General features: G+C 38.6%; 2 protein-coding genes across 9 annotated transcripts in view; one reads left to right on the forward strand and one right to left on the reverse strand.

Annotated features, from left to right (window-relative positions):
- PACC1 (proton activated chloride channel 1) overlaps positions 1–3,416 on the forward strand; it is a 91,853-nt gene extending 88,437 nt beyond the window's left edge. For all 8 annotated transcript variants that reach the window (XM_071806004.1, XM_071806000.1, XM_071806002.1 and 5 more), the window contains one exon: positions 1,384–3,416. In XM_071806004.1, the coding sequence (XP_071662105.1) occupies positions 1,384–1,545 (162 nt within the window). In that variant the 3' untranslated portion in view covers positions 1,546–3,416. The remainder of the gene's footprint in view (positions 1–1,383) is intronic.
- Positions 3,417–4,094: 678 nt separating this feature from the next.
- The window catches only part of PPP2R5A (protein phosphatase 2 regulatory subunit B'alpha), a 47,656-nt gene continuing 31,994 nt past the window's right edge, over positions 4,095–19,756 (reverse strand). Inside the window, exons 5-13 of the mRNA XM_065835566.2 lie at positions 17,958–18,088; positions 17,697–17,756; positions 16,365–16,473; positions 14,210–14,263; positions 9,642–9,692; positions 8,548–8,667; positions 8,331–8,458; positions 6,131–6,232; positions 4,095–5,306 (exon numbers count right to left, since the gene is read on the reverse strand). Of these exons, the coding sequence (XP_065691638.1) occupies positions 5,174–5,306; positions 6,131–6,232; positions 8,331–8,458; positions 8,548–8,667; positions 9,642–9,692; positions 14,210–14,263; positions 16,365–16,473; positions 17,697–17,756; positions 17,958–18,088 (888 nt within the window). The 3' untranslated portion in view covers positions 4,095–5,173. The remainder of the gene's footprint in view (positions 5,307–6,130; positions 6,233–8,330; positions 8,459–8,547; positions 8,668–9,641; positions 9,693–14,209; positions 14,264–16,364; positions 16,474–17,696; positions 17,757–17,957; positions 18,089–19,756) is intronic.

The following is a 19,756-nucleotide window of genomic DNA, read 5'->3' on the forward strand; positions in this document are numbered from 1 at the left end:
TAAGTGTGCTTTTGATTTAATGCCTTTAGTGACAAGTAAGAAATCTAGGCTTAAATCAGAATAATAAAAATAACTAACTAGTGCAGTTTTTTTATCCCTTATTTGATGAGAATTTGGTACTGCAATCAAATGCAGAAAAAGCACTTGAAAAATGTAGTTCAGTATAGAATCATAATCATTTCGGTTGGAAGAAACCCTCAGAAACATCAAGTCTAGCATTAAACCATGTCCCTAAGAACCTCATCTGAACACCTTTTAAACCCCTCCAGGGATGGTGACTCCACCACTTCCTTGGGCAGCCTGTTCCAATGCCTGACAACCCTTTCTGTGAAGAAATTTTTCCTAATATCCAATCTAAACCTCCCCTGGTGCAACTTGAGGCCATTTCCTATTCTGCAGTCAGAGGTGTATGATGTGCCAGACAAAACCACTCAGTTACTGGAGCACTTCAAAGCTGTGCAGGTGTGCATTGTGGGTACATGTGTTTCAAGCATGTGAGCTAGATCTTGTTTATCTGGTGTTCGAAGGGAGAATGTCAGGTACATTTGCCCTCCCCAGAAAAATGCAGAACTGCAAAGTGTGCAAAGACAATCTGTTTAAGATTTTTGCATTTAAAATGGCCCTACCTGACAACCAAAATCACCAACAACATCCACAATGTTCTTGTAGTCTTGCCCAAAATGGGAGTGCAAATGCAGAGCGTGCAGGTCAAGAGTTGGTCCTTCATACTCCTGCTTGTCATGGCTGTGCTGGTTGGGGTGGTGACCTGGAGACACTGCACTCATGCTGACCCTCAGAGCGGTGTGCTACTGCATTGCTGCCTGAGCCTAGCTCTGCTTGCTTCATCTGAGATCCTAGAAGTCATCCTTGTACCTAGAGGTGTGAGAATTGCAAACTACAGAGAAACTTAACTACTCTTGAATAAAATGTAGTTAAAAATAGAAACATAAAATACTTGCTGTAGGTCTACAGAAACAGTTCCCACTGTCAAAACTTGGTTTAGCCTTACAATGCTGTCTTGTTAAAGCCTTCCAGTAGCTGCTGCTCTGAGCTGCTTATTTTTGTAAATCTTTAAATAATATGGTAAATTAAATCCATAATCTTAAAATTAGCAGTTTAACTGTATCTCTAAAGTTTTAAACAATCCAATAACCTGAAATAGTCTAAAAAATTTCACACCTGGTAGAGAGTGGTTTCTTCCTGACAGAAGGCATCAGAAAAACCATGGTGTGAGGCAGATGTGTGGAGAAGGCACCACAGGCCACCTCTGCAGCAGAAAGGAGCAGCTGCAAAACCCTTCACTTTGAAAAATGGAATTGTTACTGACTAGGTCTAATATTATTCCCCTCATCTGACTCAGCATATATCTTTAATCTCTTTCAGATCATCACAGCAAATCCCTGGAACACGATTGCTCTTCTTTGTGGTATCTTTTTGGCTCTGTTTAAAGCAGCAGACTTTGCTAAGTTAAGCGTTAAGTGGATGATCAAAATTCGAAAGAGACATCTGAAGAGGAAGAGTCAAGCAATGAACCACATAAACTGAGACTGACTGTCTTTTAACTATTCATAACAGAAGGGACAGAAAGTAACTGGAATAAACTTTGATCAGCCACACAGCAACTGAAGATGCCAACCAGATATGTTTTCTTCAGGAAAAACAATGACTGGAGGAACAGACTATTGAGCTGGCCTTTGAACTTCAGAAAGTAGCTAACTCTAGGACAGGTCTAACTAACTCATGCTTTTCTATTCTAAATTTAACAAGCTTACCTCAATGTATGAGGGGACCAAGGGAGAAGGAGACAATTCTCTCATGTTCAGAACATCAGCACTGTAAGGGTTCAGCTCTAAAAAATGGATGGTGTTTGAATGCATCTCAGAACAGGAGACCATTGAACTTTCACATGAGCTGTGACCTGCATCTGCTGCCGTCACAGTTAATTCCTCGATGCTGTTGAGTGGAACGGAAGGTAAAGCACTCAACAGAATAGCCTGGCCTCCCCTCTCCAAAGTACAGGTTAAAATACACTGGAAGTCTATTACATGTCATTTTTGATTTAAAATACAGTGACTTCAATATTAAAAAAAAAAATACTTCAAATAAGATATTGTGTACATTCATTGAAACTACCTGCTCCCAGATTCAGCTGGTGCTGTACAGGAGGTGGTCTAGGTAGGAGCATTAGAGCAAGAAGATAAGGTGAAAACCAAAAATCTATTCCTGATCAGTCTAACTCAATCAGTAAACTCAGCTCTATACCTGGGCTGCTGAGCTGATGGCAGATTTCAAAGTCTGTCTGAGGCTGCTGCTCTTCCCTCTTTCCGCAAGTCTTTGCTAAGGAAGTACGAAACAGTCTTTCATCAGCCTGGCATTTAAATGTGCTTCTCTATTATATAGAGAATGCGTGCTAATGAACTGTGCTGCGGTGGTGTCGTCTTTTTCTTCCTTATAAGTCCTTTATTAGTCTAGATGCCCAAATGAGACTTGTGGAGGCGACAGGAGCAGCGCGCCACTCCGTGTTTGCTCTGTAGGCTTTGTTGCAAGCAAAGAAGCATGCCAAATGGTATTTCCTTCTTCCATCCTCTACCAACAGAGTATTAATAAGAACAGTAAGTATATCAAAAGTACCCTCTCGTTCTTTTTTTGCCTTCTAAAGAGGCATTGTAGAACAAAATTTACTACTTCCAGCTGATTTCCAGAGCAAAAGCATAGGTACAGAGACAGCTGAGTGCTGAACTCCTCCCTGTCAAAGAAACACCCAAGTGTTCCTTTACCAAATGATATTACAGCACCTTTTTCTTTGATTTTACAAAAATATTTAGAAAGAACAACTTGATCAGGTACCAATGCATCCTACTGTATTTTTCTTCTTTTTTTTGCTAATGAGGCCAGAGAAGGTGAGCTGGAAGACAACTTCGCCCCAGCTCTAGGCTAAGTAAGAGGTGTGGTTAAATAAAGAATGCACTTCCTTCTGCTCTATGTACTTTTTTTTTCCCCAAAGCAATTCCCATACTTATCAACTTCAGCCACTACATCTCAGCTATCAAGATTTTTTGTTTTATAAGGAAACATTGTTACTGGAGGAGGCCACCTGATGCCAGCCAAGAAACCTTTCTTTTGTATGTCTGTTTATAGGAGTGATGCTAATAGCAAAGTGTTGCACAATTTGTTGGAAATAGCCTCTTACAGCTAGTGTTGTTTTTCTATTACTCATTCTTGATGTCCATATTTGTAAATTCTTTAACAACTTGTAACAACTACAACTTGTTCTTTGTACCATTGCAAGGTGTTAGATTCACTAATGTCTGTATAATTTATTTCCTCCAGACTTTAGAGCAGCTGAAAATATTTTATATCTTAAATTGAGGGTTTTATTCTTCTCTGGAAAAAAATACACTAAAATACTAAACTGAGGTAAGCTGTGTCTGTGTGACAGTGATCTCCATCCTGAGCTGGCAGAGCACACCTGTGCAGGCCCCAGGGTATTCAACATCTGGTTTCAAGACTTCAAGAAACACTATGAAAAGTGAAGGATTTTTTCCCCAAAAAAATTTTGGGCAGCTACTTACCAAGGCAGAATCTACTTCGGTGAGCTGATTATGTAGCCTTTTCATGTAAAACTGACATGTAGAGAGGAGCAACTTCTTGGTTTTGATCAGACAGAGCTAGTGGAAATCACTTCAGGCAGTGTTATTCCCATTTTCTCTGTGAAACACAACTACTTGGGAGACAAAGAAAATGAAGTAACAAAAAAACTGTAATAAAGGCAGCTGAAACAGCACAGTAAAGATTTCCCCCCACTCAGGAAACTGGGTGAAGTCAGAAAACCAGCCAAGCAATAGGTTAAGACAAGCCCAGGACACACACCTGCCTCAGGAGTTCTGACCAGCACCTGCTTGTACCACACAGAGCCAAATGGAGCTTCTGCCCTGCTGGCAAAAATGAAACCCCAGCAGCCTGTGCCTCCTGCACTTCTGCCACTCGCTGAAAAGCCACATGTTATTCAGACACGTGTGCGGTTAAAAGGTTGGTTGTTAAAGCCATTCTAGTTCTCCTGGTCTTTATAAACACAAAGATGTGATATACAGCACTAAATACAAACATAAAGACTTTATTGAATGCTGCTCAATTCCCCAAAGATCTTTCATTACAAAAGTTTTCCACACGACTGCAATTTAAGAGATTGGAATGGTACTCTGATAAAAGATGTGAAAAATACTTGATCAAGTAAACAGACAAGACTTCTATTGTCAACTTTTCACCTTTAAGAAACAGACTGTATTTTCTTCAAATAAAACAAGGAACTCTTTCTTCACATCCTTCCCTCCTTTTTAAAAAAAAAAAAAAAGAAAAAATCATCCCAATTTTGGTCTTATTCTTCAGTCAATGAGATGCTAAAACTAATGCAGAAACATCCATGATGGTCTCCAGGAGACCTGCACTACTCTGCAGGGCATCCTTGGGCTGATGAGGAGCATCATTGATGGGCTCTCTGGAGGAAGCTCCATCCTCAGCTGCAGCTGGAGGAAATCTCTAAGCAGCCCAGGACCAAAAGGCAGCGAGAATGGGGTAGAGGCACTCACCAAGTGGTAGGTCAGACACATGGACCACCCCAGCCTGTTGGACCTCATTCCAAGGTGAGTGTTAAATCTGAATCCAAGGACAGCACCACAGCCAAGTTCATCTCAGTGCTGTAAGGGGCACATACTGTGAATATCCCAAGTTACTGGTAATGTACCTTGGTTTTATTTGAGAAAATACAGCACAACTAGAAGCCTTTCTATAATCTTAACCAAAGTATGCAGCGATGTGAAAAGCACATATAAAACAAGGAAAAAAAATGTACATAGCAAACTATACCACCTATGTGCAACACAATCAAAAATTCAAGTCATAATTCTCACCACTCCCGTAATGATTTCACTCATTAACAATGATAATTCAGTTCTATGAAACATTGGAAGTGACAGTATATCAATAATTAGACAAATTTACAATATGCTGTGGTAATGACATCACTTAACTGCTGTATTTAAATTCAAATCTTTACATTTGCCAGAGAAAAAAAATGGCTGTTTCTATTATACTGATGAGGTTTCTTTTGCAAATCCTTATGCATTTCAAAAGGGTACAAAAAAGTATGTCTGCCGAGTAGAGGTGGTAATTTCTTTTATTTGGCACTTGTATTGTGTGCATTTAGCACATTGTGAGTGCTGTTCTGTTTTTCTACCATAGCCTTCTTAAGCTTTAACTCCTCCAGCTTTCTCCACAACTCTTCACGTTCCAATTCCTTCTTTTTCTCTCTGTAAAACAGAGTGAAATATCAATTTCAGATGTGTTTTAAGTGTAATGTGGAGATGCAGTTAATTAACAACCACGATTTACATCTAGTTTGTCTCCAAAGCTACTTTTACAGGCAATTACAGTTTCCTCTGTTAAAAAGCGAGCATACAAATTGGTAACGGTTAGTGGTAAAACTGCAACTTTGCTCCAGCAAACTCAGACAACTGTTGTCGTGTGGCTCTGTACAGATGACTGCAATTCTAAGGAGGTTCTTTATCACATGCAAACAACTTAAGGGACCAAGTATCTTTTGGGGAAGAGAAGCACAACTATTGATAGGAGACACAGCATGGGGTCTCAGCTGGCTCAGGATAACGTGTGCCCTGCTTCCCCTTCAACCGTCCTGCTTGGTAGGATACCAGAAGTTTTAGCTGAGCAGCCGTGAGAGATTCTCCAGCTCAGCTTCCTTCGGACAACACCCCCAAAGCAGCAGAGCCCGCACCAGGTGGCCCCTCGCAGCAGCTGAGCCCAGTTTTCCCATGCAGGACAAGGGGATGTGGCCTTCATAGAATCGTTTTGGTTGGAAAAGACCTTTAGGATCATCAAGTCCAACCGTTAACCCAGCGCTGCCACATTCTGCCGCCTCCACGGTCTTCAGCTTCCACCCCAGCGCTGCCCCACACCTGCATATGTGCTGCGTACTTGAGTGGCACCCAGAGCCAGCATGTGCTGAGCATTTCCACTACAGAACCCCACAGCCACAAGAGTTAAGTTGTTTCTTTTCAGTTGGTACATTTTTAGATCTGTAGTCATCAACATGCATTTGGAAGAAAAATACCAGTACCTTTGCCTTTCTGCTTTATATGAGCTTGTAAGTTCATCAAAGAGCTTGCCATTCATTTCCATCAGGGTTTTCAGCACATTATATACCAGTGCCACTATAGTTCTAGAACAGAAGGAACAAAACCATTAGAATTACTTAACACAAAATTAACTTCAGTAAAAAAGCGTTCTTTATTTTTTAAACTCCGAGCTTCTTATTTAAGATACTACTGTAAGGTCAGTGACTTTCTGACACAAAATCCTTTACTATAATGTCCTTTGTAAATTAATAAAATGCATATTTAAACATTTTTTGAAATGTCTAATTAAATTCCTAACTCTTGTAATTGCACAGGACATAGTAGTACTGTGGCTGTACTACAAAGCCATTCATTTATGTTAACATTTAATAAGGCAAGTTTAAAAACAATTTAAGGTTTGAGTAATGAAATGTGAGAATCTAGAAGAATAAACTTTTGGCTAATAGCTTCAAGACTGGGCAAAAGAGTGCAGCAGAAGAACCACAGGTGTGTGGTTCAATACAGCTACTAAAAGCTCTACCAGAAGCATTTGTGGGCAGCAGATACTTCACTGCATATACCCCACTAGAGAACTGAACTGAGAACATCAGACAACAGTTTCCAGTATCTCAGTTGCTTTAAGAAGCTGAACAGCTTGAGCAACACTGGCTGTGTCTTAAATGATTGGCTGTATTTCCATGTTCGGTGTTACTCTAATTTTTGTGAAGGCACTCATATTTCAATAAGTTAAACAATATTTAAGGTATCTCCTTTAAGCCCACTCTCAAGTAGACACAGAAATAGCAATACAATTAAATATTTTAAAGGTGCCTTTCATTAAGCTCAACACTAATTTAAAAAGCAGGTAAAATGTCATCCCCATCTTTCCCCTGACTGGCAGCTCCCCTTCACACAGCAGCCCTGACTAGGGCTGTGGGGCAGGGCTGCCCTGCAGTCTTGTGGCCTTGAAAATGAGCAAAAAGAAAAACCTACAAAGTAACCAAAGGACCAAGTTTGCCTCTTGCGTCCACTCTGTCCACTGTAGCACTGTTGGTCAGAGGCCTCATGCTCAGCCAAAACACACCATACACTTCACCTGTCTATGCACCTCTTTTTTTTTTTTTTTTTTTTTTTGAACGCTGACTTTCACATGGTTTGAAGATGAAAGCTTATTTGGGATTTTGATTTTCTGAGAGGAAAAGCTGGATTTTGAGCAAGTAGTTAAGTCCACATCAAACAGCTAGAGGGATATAAGCCCATTTCTCTGCCCTCCAATTTAAAACCAAAGGGTTAAATTTTGTGCCCCTATAGTTAGCCTGTGGCTTTCACTTCTACTGCAAGAGAGAGGGGGACATCTTGCAAATTGGTTGAGGTTCGAAGTACTATTCATGCTCCAAGAACTAGTTCTCCAAAATTTATATTCCGTCTCAGCTGATACATTTGCAACCAGACGTACCATCTAGATAAACTCAGAACCATTTCAGAGCTTCTGAGGGCTTGGAACAGGACACTGGATTTACTGAAACACTGCAGGAAGCTCCTGCCTATCTTGACTTTTGTGTGAGCTTTACTTTCTGCAAACTGATTTGCACCTTGAATTCAGGATGGTGGAGACAAGCAAACTTTGCTCCCTAGTATTTCAATGTAGTTACTGCTGTTTTCAAACATGATGTAGAAATAATAATATTTAACTTGTGGCATTATATATAAAATGAAATAGTCACTCATTTGTCATTCCTACCACCCTTCATAGTGGTAGGCATTGCTCTTCTCCAATTGTATCTTTCCCCCTTACTTCACCAGGCAGCAGTAACTACTTCCAAAGACACTGACAGAATTTTATTCATCTGAAGTAGTAAAGGACTTAACTTTACTACTTAAAGCATAACTGCAGCAGAAGCATCCCCTGCAAATTGTTTTGCTTTAAGTAGTATTAATTTGCATTTTTAACTAACGCATAAGATTAAATGTGATTATAGTATGAAGACCATCATCCGATTTCCTCATACTTTTACAATAAATTCCAGGTCTCCATCATAACAATACAGACAGCTGAAAATTACATCTGTTTTAGCACCCATAATCTCATTGATTTCATCAGATTTAAGTAAAAATGAAGTCATATTTACAAGCTTAAAATACAAATCTGAAACAGTGGACGACTTATTTATAGTACTACAGATAAAGTTAAATGTTACATACGGATTCCAGTGTTCTTTGGAGATCTTGTATAAACTGCCAAACATAATTGGTAGAATTTTATCAATATTCTCCTCAATCAGGCTAAGAATATATTCATTATTCCAGAAGTACAAAGCTCTTTCTGCAACCTGAAATACACAGTTTAGGGGTCAGCAGCCACAAAATAAATTACTACAAGTGATATTTTATATATATATATATTTTTTTTTTTTGTTACCTGAAAATGTGAACTTGACACACACTTGGATATTTGCTTAAATAAAGGTTCTTCTATTTTTTTGAACTGCGTCGGTTCTATTACATCTAAGATTTCTTCAATTTCACCTAAAAACATTACCTGTTTGTATAAAAGAAATATATCAAGAAGTGTAAGAATGTTTGATATTGCCACCGTAACCAGAATCAATTAAAATACAGCTTATACATCAGTCATGACTCCCGCAAGGAACACTGTCTGTAATTACAATGCATTAGATAGCCCAGGTTTTTTGCAGCCTGAAAGAAGCCAATCATCAGTTTCAGTGACCAGGTTACTGCTCTCATCTTGGATTTCTTCTTTTGTGTGCCTGCTCTAAACACTTCACAGAACTTTTTCTGCAGAACATGGTTTTTTACAGTTAAAAAAAAATCCTAGAACATTTTATTTCTTCAAGAATGGCTGCAGAGGTTACCATTATCCGAGATCTCCAAGGTAGCTTTTGAAGTGATAAATAGTTAATTCCCGTTTTAAATTACAACCAGCAGAACACAAGGTACGTGGCACAGAAAAATTCAACACTACTCACAAACGGGGACAACAATGTTAAGGGACCTCACTTCTAAAGAGCTGGAAGGGTGGGATCTGGTGGCATAAATCAGACTCCTGATTTTTATACTCATTTTAACTACATAGAAGAAACAAGGAAAAAGCATTTCCCAAAGACCATTGGAAGTTATTTTTATATAACAGCAAAAGAATGTATGTATTCTTTACCAGACACTTACTCAGTATCTCAATTGCCAAGTCTGTGTCACATTGCAGATGACCACCTCCTACCTGCTCCGTATCTCCTAAGATACTTCTCACCTTGAAAAATTGTTTCTCCAGACAATATCTTAATTAGAATGCAACTTTTAATATAATTTTAACATAGTAACACCATATTAAGAACAGACATATAAAGCAGTTGCATTGAGTTGCATGACAAAGATGAGCACCTCAAGAAGCTTCAAGAACTGCAAGTTTTCCTGCAAAGTCTCCTGAAAAGCCCAGCAGAGCCCGCACTACATTTTATATCACAGCAAACGCCAGAAACAAGAGACAAAACCAACCTCTTTCTGACTGCAAGTTTTTGGCCAAAATTTGAGCAATCCTCTGATTACCTGTATTAAAAACACAAGTTAAAGCAGAAAAAAGTTTCCATTATATATTTGATGAGATTAAAGAAAAGAAAAAAAGTACTATTTTTCATTGGGTTAAGGAAAAGCAAACTAAATACAGCTAGATGTAGTTCCACCAAAAATAAATACTGTGCTGTCTCATTTAAATATTTATCTTGTTTAGGCTATCAGAATAATTTAGACCCTAATTTCTTTGATTATCCATTCACACTCTGCTCCCATGCCACTGCACACATTAACTGATAGGATGTTGATAACATCAAAGCATCAGAAAATGAAGTTAACTCCCCTGTAGCGAGATTCCCCACAATATTTTTTTGCCTTTTACTCATCCATACTTTGGGGAGCACCTGTCTTGGCATCAAGGTTTGAAGCCAAGAGCAAGTGGTGTGCACTGACTACGAGGAACCACAGCCTCTACCACTTCTATTTTTTTCTAGAATTTGAAATGCTAAAGACTGGAAACTACCAAAAAAAAAAGTGAACTTACAGAGAAAATGCATTCCGGTATCTACATTGGAAACTATCTTACACAAGACTGGAAAAAATCCTTCAGGAAACTTAATTAGAAAGTACAGCCCCCAAGAGGAAAAGGGGGGGAAAAACCACACAACAAAGAAAGGCTGGAGGCCTGTTTCCTAGAAACAAACATCTGACACGGCAGCAAAATTACAAAATTAATGCTGGTTAAAAATAAATAAAAAAAAAAAGCTGTAACTGGGTGTTTCGGAAGCAGAAACATTCTCAGAGCCTTATAAACTTTAATTCTGAAGAAGAGATCTCTATTTTTATGATACAACAGCACCTAATTGATCATATCCAAGGGTAAGCTTTCTCAACTATTTGAATACCTTCCATATTTGACTTTTGCCAAGCTGATTTTTTTTTTTCCAGGTTCCCAGCTGTCTGTTTTATTCACAACTATGTGTACTATCAAAAGTGACTTTCCAGGGAAAAAGTTAATATGATTTTAAGTGCTCACAAGTCTTTATCCTAGGATACAGACATATCTTGCTACTACAAAACTGAATGTCACTTCAAATGACACAGAGCAAATGCAGAAATCTCAGGCAGCTGGTGAACTCCCATGCTCAAATCCACAAAATAAAGTAGGTTACATGGAAAGAACTGATCCCTTAGAGATTCTCAACCACATGGTTCTACCCAGATGGCTGAATGCTACAGACAGCTGAAACACTAAAGACCATCATAGAATGATGACAGTTGGATGAGACCCTCAGAATCACTGAGTCCAACCATAACCTAACTCTAGCACTAAACCGTGTCTCTAAGAACCTCGTCTAAACACCTTTCAAACACCTCCAGGGATGGTGATTCCAGCACTGCCCTGGGCAGCCCGTTCCAGTGCCCGACAACCCTTTCTGTCACGAATTTTTTCCTAATATCCAATCTGAACCTCCCTGGTGCACATTGAGCCCATTTCCTCTCATCCTGTCACCTGCTACTTTGGAGAAGAGCCCAACCCCCTCCATGCTACAGCCTCCTTTCAGGCAGTTGCAGACAGCGATAAGGTCTCCCCTCAGCCTCCTTTTCTCCAGGCTGAACAGCTCCAGTTCCCTCAGCTGTTCCTCATCAGACTTGTGCTCCAGACCCCTCACCAGCCTCATCACCCTCCTCTGAACTCTCTCCAGCACCTCAATGTCCTTTTATGATGAGTGGCCCAAAACTGAACACAGTTTTCAAGGTGCAGCCTCACCAGTGCTGAATACAGTGGCACAATCATCTGGCAGGTGCTGAAGGAGCAGAAGGTCTGGATGGGCTCACGCAGGTGACAATTTTGCAGCCCGGCTCCCAAAGGCCGAGCTCCCTCCCGCCTCCACAGATGGAGCAAAGGAGCTGGGGCACGTGGCACAGTGACAGGGGCAACAAGTTTTAAGCCTCCCCCATTTCAGTGGGGGGAATTACCTGGTCTGGGGAGTCCTTCACTCACCTGCTTCTGTTCCAGCCTCCAGGAGTCAGACTGGCACCAATTTATACTCTAGCTTCACAATTTAAAGTAGTCTATGTAAATACATTTTAAACCTAGGGCCATTTTCTGTCAATTAGCTTGTAACTGAAGCACTCAGTTATATACTATTGAGATTTTGTATTTTTAAAGAACAAGCCTGAACATTTAACAGAAATAATAGCTCATTCTGCTGACACCTTCCCTTCCCCCAGAACAATGCAAGTAAGCAAAAAAAATTCAGAGAAGCGTATTTGCCCAAAGAAAAGCTGTGAGAACCTCCCAAACTGGAGCATGAATTTACCAGTCTCAAAATCATAAAAGAGTTAGTTGGAAGAGTCCAGTCTCCAGCACTTGCTAGTTTAAGAGTGTTGAATGTACTTCACTACATAGACTCATATTCTCAACTTGATAAAGAAATGGCATGTTCTGAGTATAACAGTGCAGATCCCAACAAGATATCTCTTGCTTGCTCCTCAGAGAGTATCAGTTTCTAGTTTGACTACGCTTTCCTATTAAAAAGCTGGTACATGCACATTTATGTTCAAAAATTTTATTCAAAGAAATATTCAACAGAAATGCAGATCTGAATTCCTGCTGCTCTTCCTAAAGAAAACCCTTAAGATTAATAATTCGCCCTGAGCTGCAAAACTCCCACAAAGTTGACTTACAACAGCAGGCACCTGCTAGAAGACATTTCTTATGTACAAGGTCTACATGTTGAGCCTGACTTCTTCAGTGTAAAGGCCACTGCACTTAGCAGGGTTAGGTAACAAACTCTTCTTGTCAGCTCTGCAAACATCAGGCCTGACCTAAGGCAGACTACCATAGTTACAAGAGCTTGGATTGAATGTCCTCTAAATTGACCCTGAATGACAATTCCTGTCAGAAAAATAACAGTAAGGTACCCATGAAGACAGCCTTCTGATGGAGTTCTTAAAATATTACTTGACCTAAAGCCAAAAAAATTTCCAAATGCTGTCTCATCGATTGCTCAAAATTTTAACATTTACTTTTGAAGCATTTCAGAAAGTTTCTCAGAGCTTCACTTCTTATCTTATTGACTTTTACTCCTTTATAAAGCCTATTTTACTATACACACAGAGTACGGACCAAAGCAAGCACAGGCAGTGACTCTGCAGCGAGTTTTTGTATCTTCCCCATTCTGAATTCCTCTTTACTGATTTGAGAGGCAACCAGAATTGTATATACTGTAGTCCAGACGAAATCTCAGAACTGCACTATGTCACTCCTACTTCAAAAGCCCTGCCTTCTTCAAAGCTTGGGCTTGGATCCTGTTTCACAGCTCTGTAAATTCACATCAGAAAGCTCTGACTTTGTCACATTGTAGCTTCATTCAATCTACCACGCTTTTATGTGATACTAGACATTTTCTGCTCACATGTCAACTTTAACTGTCAAAAAGCCTGGGTTGTTTTGTTGCTTGGCTTAAGGAATAAGGCTTACACGATTCCTTCCTCCTCACCCTATCCAACAAAATAAGCTCATTGACCAGTGTAGCTGGCAACACTGCAGTGCACGGGGAAAGAAGATGTTCCAAGCAGACAAGTCAAATTAGTAAGGTTGACCAGCTTCCACCACCTACAGAATAACTTTTCTTCTGATGAGGAACATCAGTACTTCAGTGGCTGTGCAGAAAACAAGCTTCCACTGAAAGACTGGTGAAGATCTATGTTGTCTCCGCAAAGCTGTTTATCCTTCTTCTTTATAGAAAAAATTGTATTTTGCATAAGCACTTCATTCTTCTGTCACAAAAAGGGATCAAGTATTTAAACATTAACATAACCCTAACATAAATATTTCTGATTGTCCAACTAAAACCAGTTTCTGTTCTAGCCGGTCTGACACCATGTGCCCATGAGCTGCCGCACTGCCCCGAGCCTACATTCTTGTTCGGGGGCATTGCCGAAGCCCTCGCATGGAGCACTGCTGACCCAGCTGGAAGCTGAGCTGTCAGTGTGTATCACAGGAGATTCAGCCTGGCAAAAGCCACTGCTGCCTGCAGCACCTGTGTGGTAACTGCCAAGAGGCACCCCCGTAACTGAAGAGACAGAACAGAAACATCACATTTGGAACTTCAGAGTTCTTTCTGTCTAAATAAAGTGCTCTTATTCTTTCCAACTTTTATTTCGGGATTGCTTATTCGCTGAAATATTTCAATTTTATGCAGTGGCTAGGTACAAGCCATCAGCACCAAAAATAACGAAGTTCTAGTTCTTCTCAGGAGGGAATACACATGTTACATGCTTTCTCATATGAGGTAACTTACATGATATTAGTGGTTCAAACTTTTATTTAAATTTGTGCTCTGTCTTGGCCACAGGTTAGAGATAATTCTGGGTTTGCAAATCCAGTTTTCTTCAAAACTGTCCTAGATTTTTTTTTCCAAAAACCATCTATTAATCATTAATCAAGACAGCACAGGTAGCAATGCTATACAATTCTAACAAGTTACACTGAAATATTTAGCTGAAATTAAAAACAGAAGAACATTCAGTTGAAAAACACTTACAGGCTCTGTTAAAGTTGTATCTTTTTCCAGGAACTGTACGACACAATAGGCGAGCTAGAACAAGTCATATGATTATTTAGGTTAAACAGACACTGTTTAGACATTGCAGCATAACTAAACATCACAGCTTATAATGGAAGTACTTCAGAGCTATCATTATCAAACATATATACTGGGCTAAAGAAAGATCACACTTTCCATCAAAAAAGTTTAAAACAGGTTTGACTGAGCACACACGAGTACTAGATATCTACAACACACAAGATCCACTGGTAAGATTCCAGGTGAAAGAGTTTTAACGCATCCCATGGCCAGGAGGGACCAGGCAGCACCTGTCCAGCTGAGCATCCCATCCGCAGCACCCAGTGCCAGTGGCACAAATGGGGAAGCACAAGCTGGTAAAGCCATCGGCTCTCCCAGCCTCAAGGGATTCCTGCCCAGGGGTCTTCTCAGGCCAAGCTGTGATATCACATGTTATGTAACTACTGATTGTTTAGTTACTTAGCACTTTGTTAAGTAACACAGCAATCATCCCTCTGCCCAGTACAGAAATCATACACTAACCCTATTACTGCAGTAGTTACGATACTAGATTCCATTAAGACTGATTTTAACAAGTCACAGTATTTTTCATGTCACCATATAAAGCAAAGGCTTAAGTTATTTACATGTAACACATGTACGTTTCAATACTTAGGATGCATTACAAGCATTACCTTTCCATTTTTTTTAAATTCTGTTATCCAAAAGCAGGAAATTATAATGCTGTAATTACATGTCTCATTTATTTCATTTACCCTTAGGCTAAGGATGCATATGTGTAGATTAAAAAAATAACAAATGTCACACATTAATCTCAATAAAATCCCATTTTATATATATGGTACAGTAATGCTTTATTGTTCAAAGACACAAAGGCTCAAACTTAATTCAGCTTTAAGGCTTTAACTCTTAAGGATAGACTAAACTTGTACTGTAGCAACAAAGCAACCAGGCTACTCCTGACTGCAAAGCAGATTTAATGCTGATTTATACCTTCAGGATAATCCAAAACCAGAAACACACGGGGCTGAAACTGCATGTGGCACTGGTGGTTTATGAAGGGACAGCTGAGTAGCCTGGTTAAACTAAATGCTACTTTCAGCTACAGGACCCTTTCAGGTACTGACAAACTGGATTAAACACACCACAGAAAAAGGACAGCTTGCTGGACTTATCTATCCATGAGAATACCTTCAGCAAGCGACTGCTCCCTTTCATATCACTGACTCATTCCATGGAGCAGCCTATTGTATAGCAATAAACCACAAGGACAAGTGATTTAATTAAATTAAAATTTTATAGGAGAATTAGGAATTAACTGAGCTCTTGTCTTGATCCTGTTTGTAGGCTTTATAGTCATAATAATTTCACTTTAATTAGAAACTCATTTCTTCGTATCTTTAGTCTATAAGGAGCTGTACTAGTGAGCTAAGTTAACAAAGCAAGTTTTTAATTAGCCACAGTAGAATTACATGCAAGTTTGCATCAAATGTATTCAATACTCAAGTGCCATATGTCTGGAAAGGATATACATTATTCCTCAAACAGAATGCTGAACGTCTGTGCAAAGTGTAAGGATGGAAGCCAAATGCAGAACTGCGGCATTCTGACAGCATGTCACGGTTCTACATAATTTCTAGCTGATCCAGAGAGCTACTATATGTTTCTGCCATTTATATCTAACATTCTACCCGCCTCTCCATCACTGGAATGGTTTTAGAAATAACAAAGCACTTCTGAAATAAGTACCTGGCCATACTCTAGGTTCTTTTATACACAGCATTTAGGTTACGTAAAGGAAATGATAGCAGAAAAAGGTCCTGGGATTAAATGAAGCTTAAAGTGTGACAAGACTAGCAAGCAAAAAAAGCTTCCCGCTCCAGTTGACATGATTTTGACTCACTGTTACATTCTTTCACTTTAAATATATGCTAAACATTATCTCAAAAATTAACATTTAGACATAAGATTTGAAAGATCTTTAAAAAAAACGTGACTGAATTTGCAAGTATTTTGGAATATTGATATTATAACATACACTGCTCCAAATTTCATTAGTTTCAATGCAAATACAAAAAGGCCCCACCACTCTTAAAAATAAGCAAAAGCTTACCTGCGCATGAAACAAAGCTAATCCCTTAGCAGTATGCATGGGAATCAGAACTTTCATAAGGAACTGTTTGTGTTCTGCTTTCAGTGGCAGTGCAAAACCATTGATAATACTGAAAACATGAATAAGCAGGATTTATTTTTATTAAAAAAATATTTTTTCCTAGCAAGCCAAGAATTTCTGCAAATTCAAGAGACATTCAATTCCTGATTCCATTTCTAAACCTGATTATCTTGAAGCCATAACACAGCTCTATATACGGAAAACTTTAAAAGTGTTGGTATCATGCAAGTTTAGACTCTTGGTAGGAATAACAGAGCCATAGCAGAAGTCAAATAATACTCATGAGATGAACTGAATTATTTTTATTGTGACCTCCATTAAGTAAAATCATCTACAGCAAGTCTTGTTGTGTAATTGTAAAGCCTGGACAGATGCACGAGGAAATTGATCCATTTCATTCACAATCACTGGCAACTTGCAGAGGAAAAAAAAAAGCATAAACTCTTGAACTATTTTAATATCACAGTTTGAATATTTGTTTTGAGATTGTTGAACAATCTTTCCCTCCAATAACAAGTTTAAAAGTAATCTCATTGATTCAGTAATCTTAAGAGTTGGTAAACTGTATAACAGACAAAAGTCCTTCAGGGAAGACGTTGGGTTTTTTTTCCCTTCCTACATTTTAGATAAATCAGAGAAAATAAAGGTATCCCTTTCACTTGATTTTCAACGAAAATCTGTTCCACAGTAGCTTCACAATGTTTGGATTTTCAGTTAGACCAGTGATATTTATAAAATCTTCTACTGTGAAATATATGTGACAGTTTTGGCAAAACAAAACGGCAAAATACTAACACAAACAACTTCAAAGTTAAATATTAAATTAGTGAAATAATGTCAAAAAGATAACTAAAAAACCCTAGCACACTTACAAGGCTCTCCTGAATAGAATTTAAAGAAAAGCAGCCTGGTGAAGATTAAAGCTCTTCATTCAACATGAGGGCAAAAGTTAACATTCATTTTCTGAATCAAAGAACAAGTAATCTGTCAGACATAAGATAAGCACGAGTAGATGTTCCTGACAGACATGCACCCTTGAGAAATATTTTGCCAGTCATCTTTAAAACTTGCACTGAAAAAGAATTATTTATACTCTATATTCTAACTTGATATTCACATGGTAACCCAGATGGCATTAGATTATCTCAGTGACTGCACTTCATTACTCATTACTGTAATAATTCTCTTTCTCTCCCTCCATTCCCAAAGCAAGAAAGCCAAAGCAAACAGCCACAGTAACATTTTATGTTTTCTGTGTCAGGTCAAACTTACCTTCCTAATATCTCAAGAAGTTCAGCAACACCATTGAAGTGCTCTGTTTCATATATAAACCTGTTACGAAAAAGAGACAATCCTCAAAAATCAAAACAGAGGATCAGATTCCATAGAAACAGCCTTTAATAACCTTCAAATATTTGAAAGCCAGATCACAGATAAAACCCAGGTCTTTTATTTCAAGAATAACTCACTACAGACTCAGACCATGAAGGCAAGATAGAATATTTCTCAACCTCTCATACACAGAGAGCATACCTGAGGAAAATGTTGTTAATCTGCTTCCTGATGAATGCTCTTAAACCGAGGAATTTTCCATAAATTCGATGAAGAACTGTCTTCAGGAAATCACGTTCTCGTGGGTCTTCACTATCAAAGAGCTCCAACAACTTTAAAAACCAAATTGAAATGTGTTACTTTTGAAAGACTTAAATTTTGTTATGTTACTGATTAACTTACAAGTTTACATTACAAAAAATAAAATCAGTTTAACAGAAAATTAAGTCAATATTATATTTTCAAAATTAGATTTTTAATCAAGCTGATTTTTTCTAAATAAACCCAGCAGCTTCATTCCCTTCAAAAGTCTGTATACAATAGACACCAAAGCCATTCTAACAACTGTAACACTATCAAAATAAAAATGGGATTATCAAACCTTAAGTCATTTATACTTGGCTGCTAAGAAATCAAAATGAATCAAATCTGTGTCAGATATTTACAATTCCTTAATTAAATTCCTGTACCACTCATCTCAAAAAGCTACTTGTGTCTTGAAGGTTAAGCAAAAGCGTTAATTCTTTGCAGAATCATTTTGCAGGATAAGTGGATGATAAGATTCATGCACATTTCCTCAGGGGGAGAAAGGGAGAGCTATCTTTAACAGAATGATAATGTATTAAAATGAAGAGTTGGGGAAAAAAAAAAATTGCAAGTAGAAGTCAGTTCATTTTTGTCCGAATCTCCTATTAATATTCTCTGCTGCCTCCAGCTTATTTATTTATTTATTTATTTAACCACACCTTTCACACACCCCACCCCCATTTTTCTCTTACATATTCTGGGTGATGAGCATATTCAATTTTGTTTCTATACAAGACATTCCACAATTAATGATTCAATACAGAGGATGTGTTAAAAAATAAGCATAAGATATGTAATTACTAATTGATTCTTTGCTAATACAGACTAAATGCCACAATAAGTCAGCATGATTTTCCATGCTTTTTTTTCTTGTAGAAAGTTTTCCAAGGACACAGAAAAGACCATACTCACTTGAAGACACCTAAAGATATTCCAATCCCATTACAGACCATTATTTTAGTTATGTTTTTCCTGCTAACTGTGCTAACCAAGTCGGTCACTTAGCTCAAGCAGTCACTACAGTGTCCTGCTCAGTCCAGGTGTGTGGGCTTAGGTATGTCTGCACAAGGGACTGGAAACAGCTGGTCAGGAACTTTGTTCAGGCTGATTTCATGTTTATATTTAGAAGGAATTTCTCAAGGTCACTACTCCACTTTTTTCCCCCATAGACTGCTAGCTGTTCATGGTACTGTCTTTCTTGTACTCCAGAGAAACTTCAAGCAAAATGTCAGGAATTGAAACTCTGCACTGTGTCTCTTAGGAACCACAGGTCAATTAGTAAATTGGATGCCTGTAGTCAATAGTTTAGCAACAGCTTCAGGCTTAAATTTTGTGGGAAATTCAAATAAAACACAGAAGAAGGAAACACTTATAAACAAAAACAGTAAAAGTAAACAAGTGGAAATTAAATGCAGTCACTGAAGGCAGGGAGGGAAAGTGTCCATCTATGTTTTTCCTCTCACTGCTGCACTGTGATGGCCGCCAGCATGCACTCTGAGCTTTTCCTTGACAAATAAGTATTTTGACCTGGGAAAAATCCCCACTGAGTTAACCTTGGACAAAAATTGCTATAGTATCCAACAGCCTATTTCCTTGAGAAGTTACATTAAAAATGGTATCTCGCTTCACTTTCTTGCTCATAGTTACTCTGCATGGTGAAGCATGATTTTCCTATGTACTTACTTTCTTACTTG

Source organism: Patagioenas fasciata, chromosome 3, assembly GCF_037038585.1.
Source record: "Patagioenas fasciata isolate bPatFas1 chromosome 3, bPatFas1.hap1, whole genome shotgun sequence".
NCBI lineage: Eukaryota > Metazoa > Chordata > Aves > Columbiformes > Columbidae > Patagioenas > Patagioenas fasciata.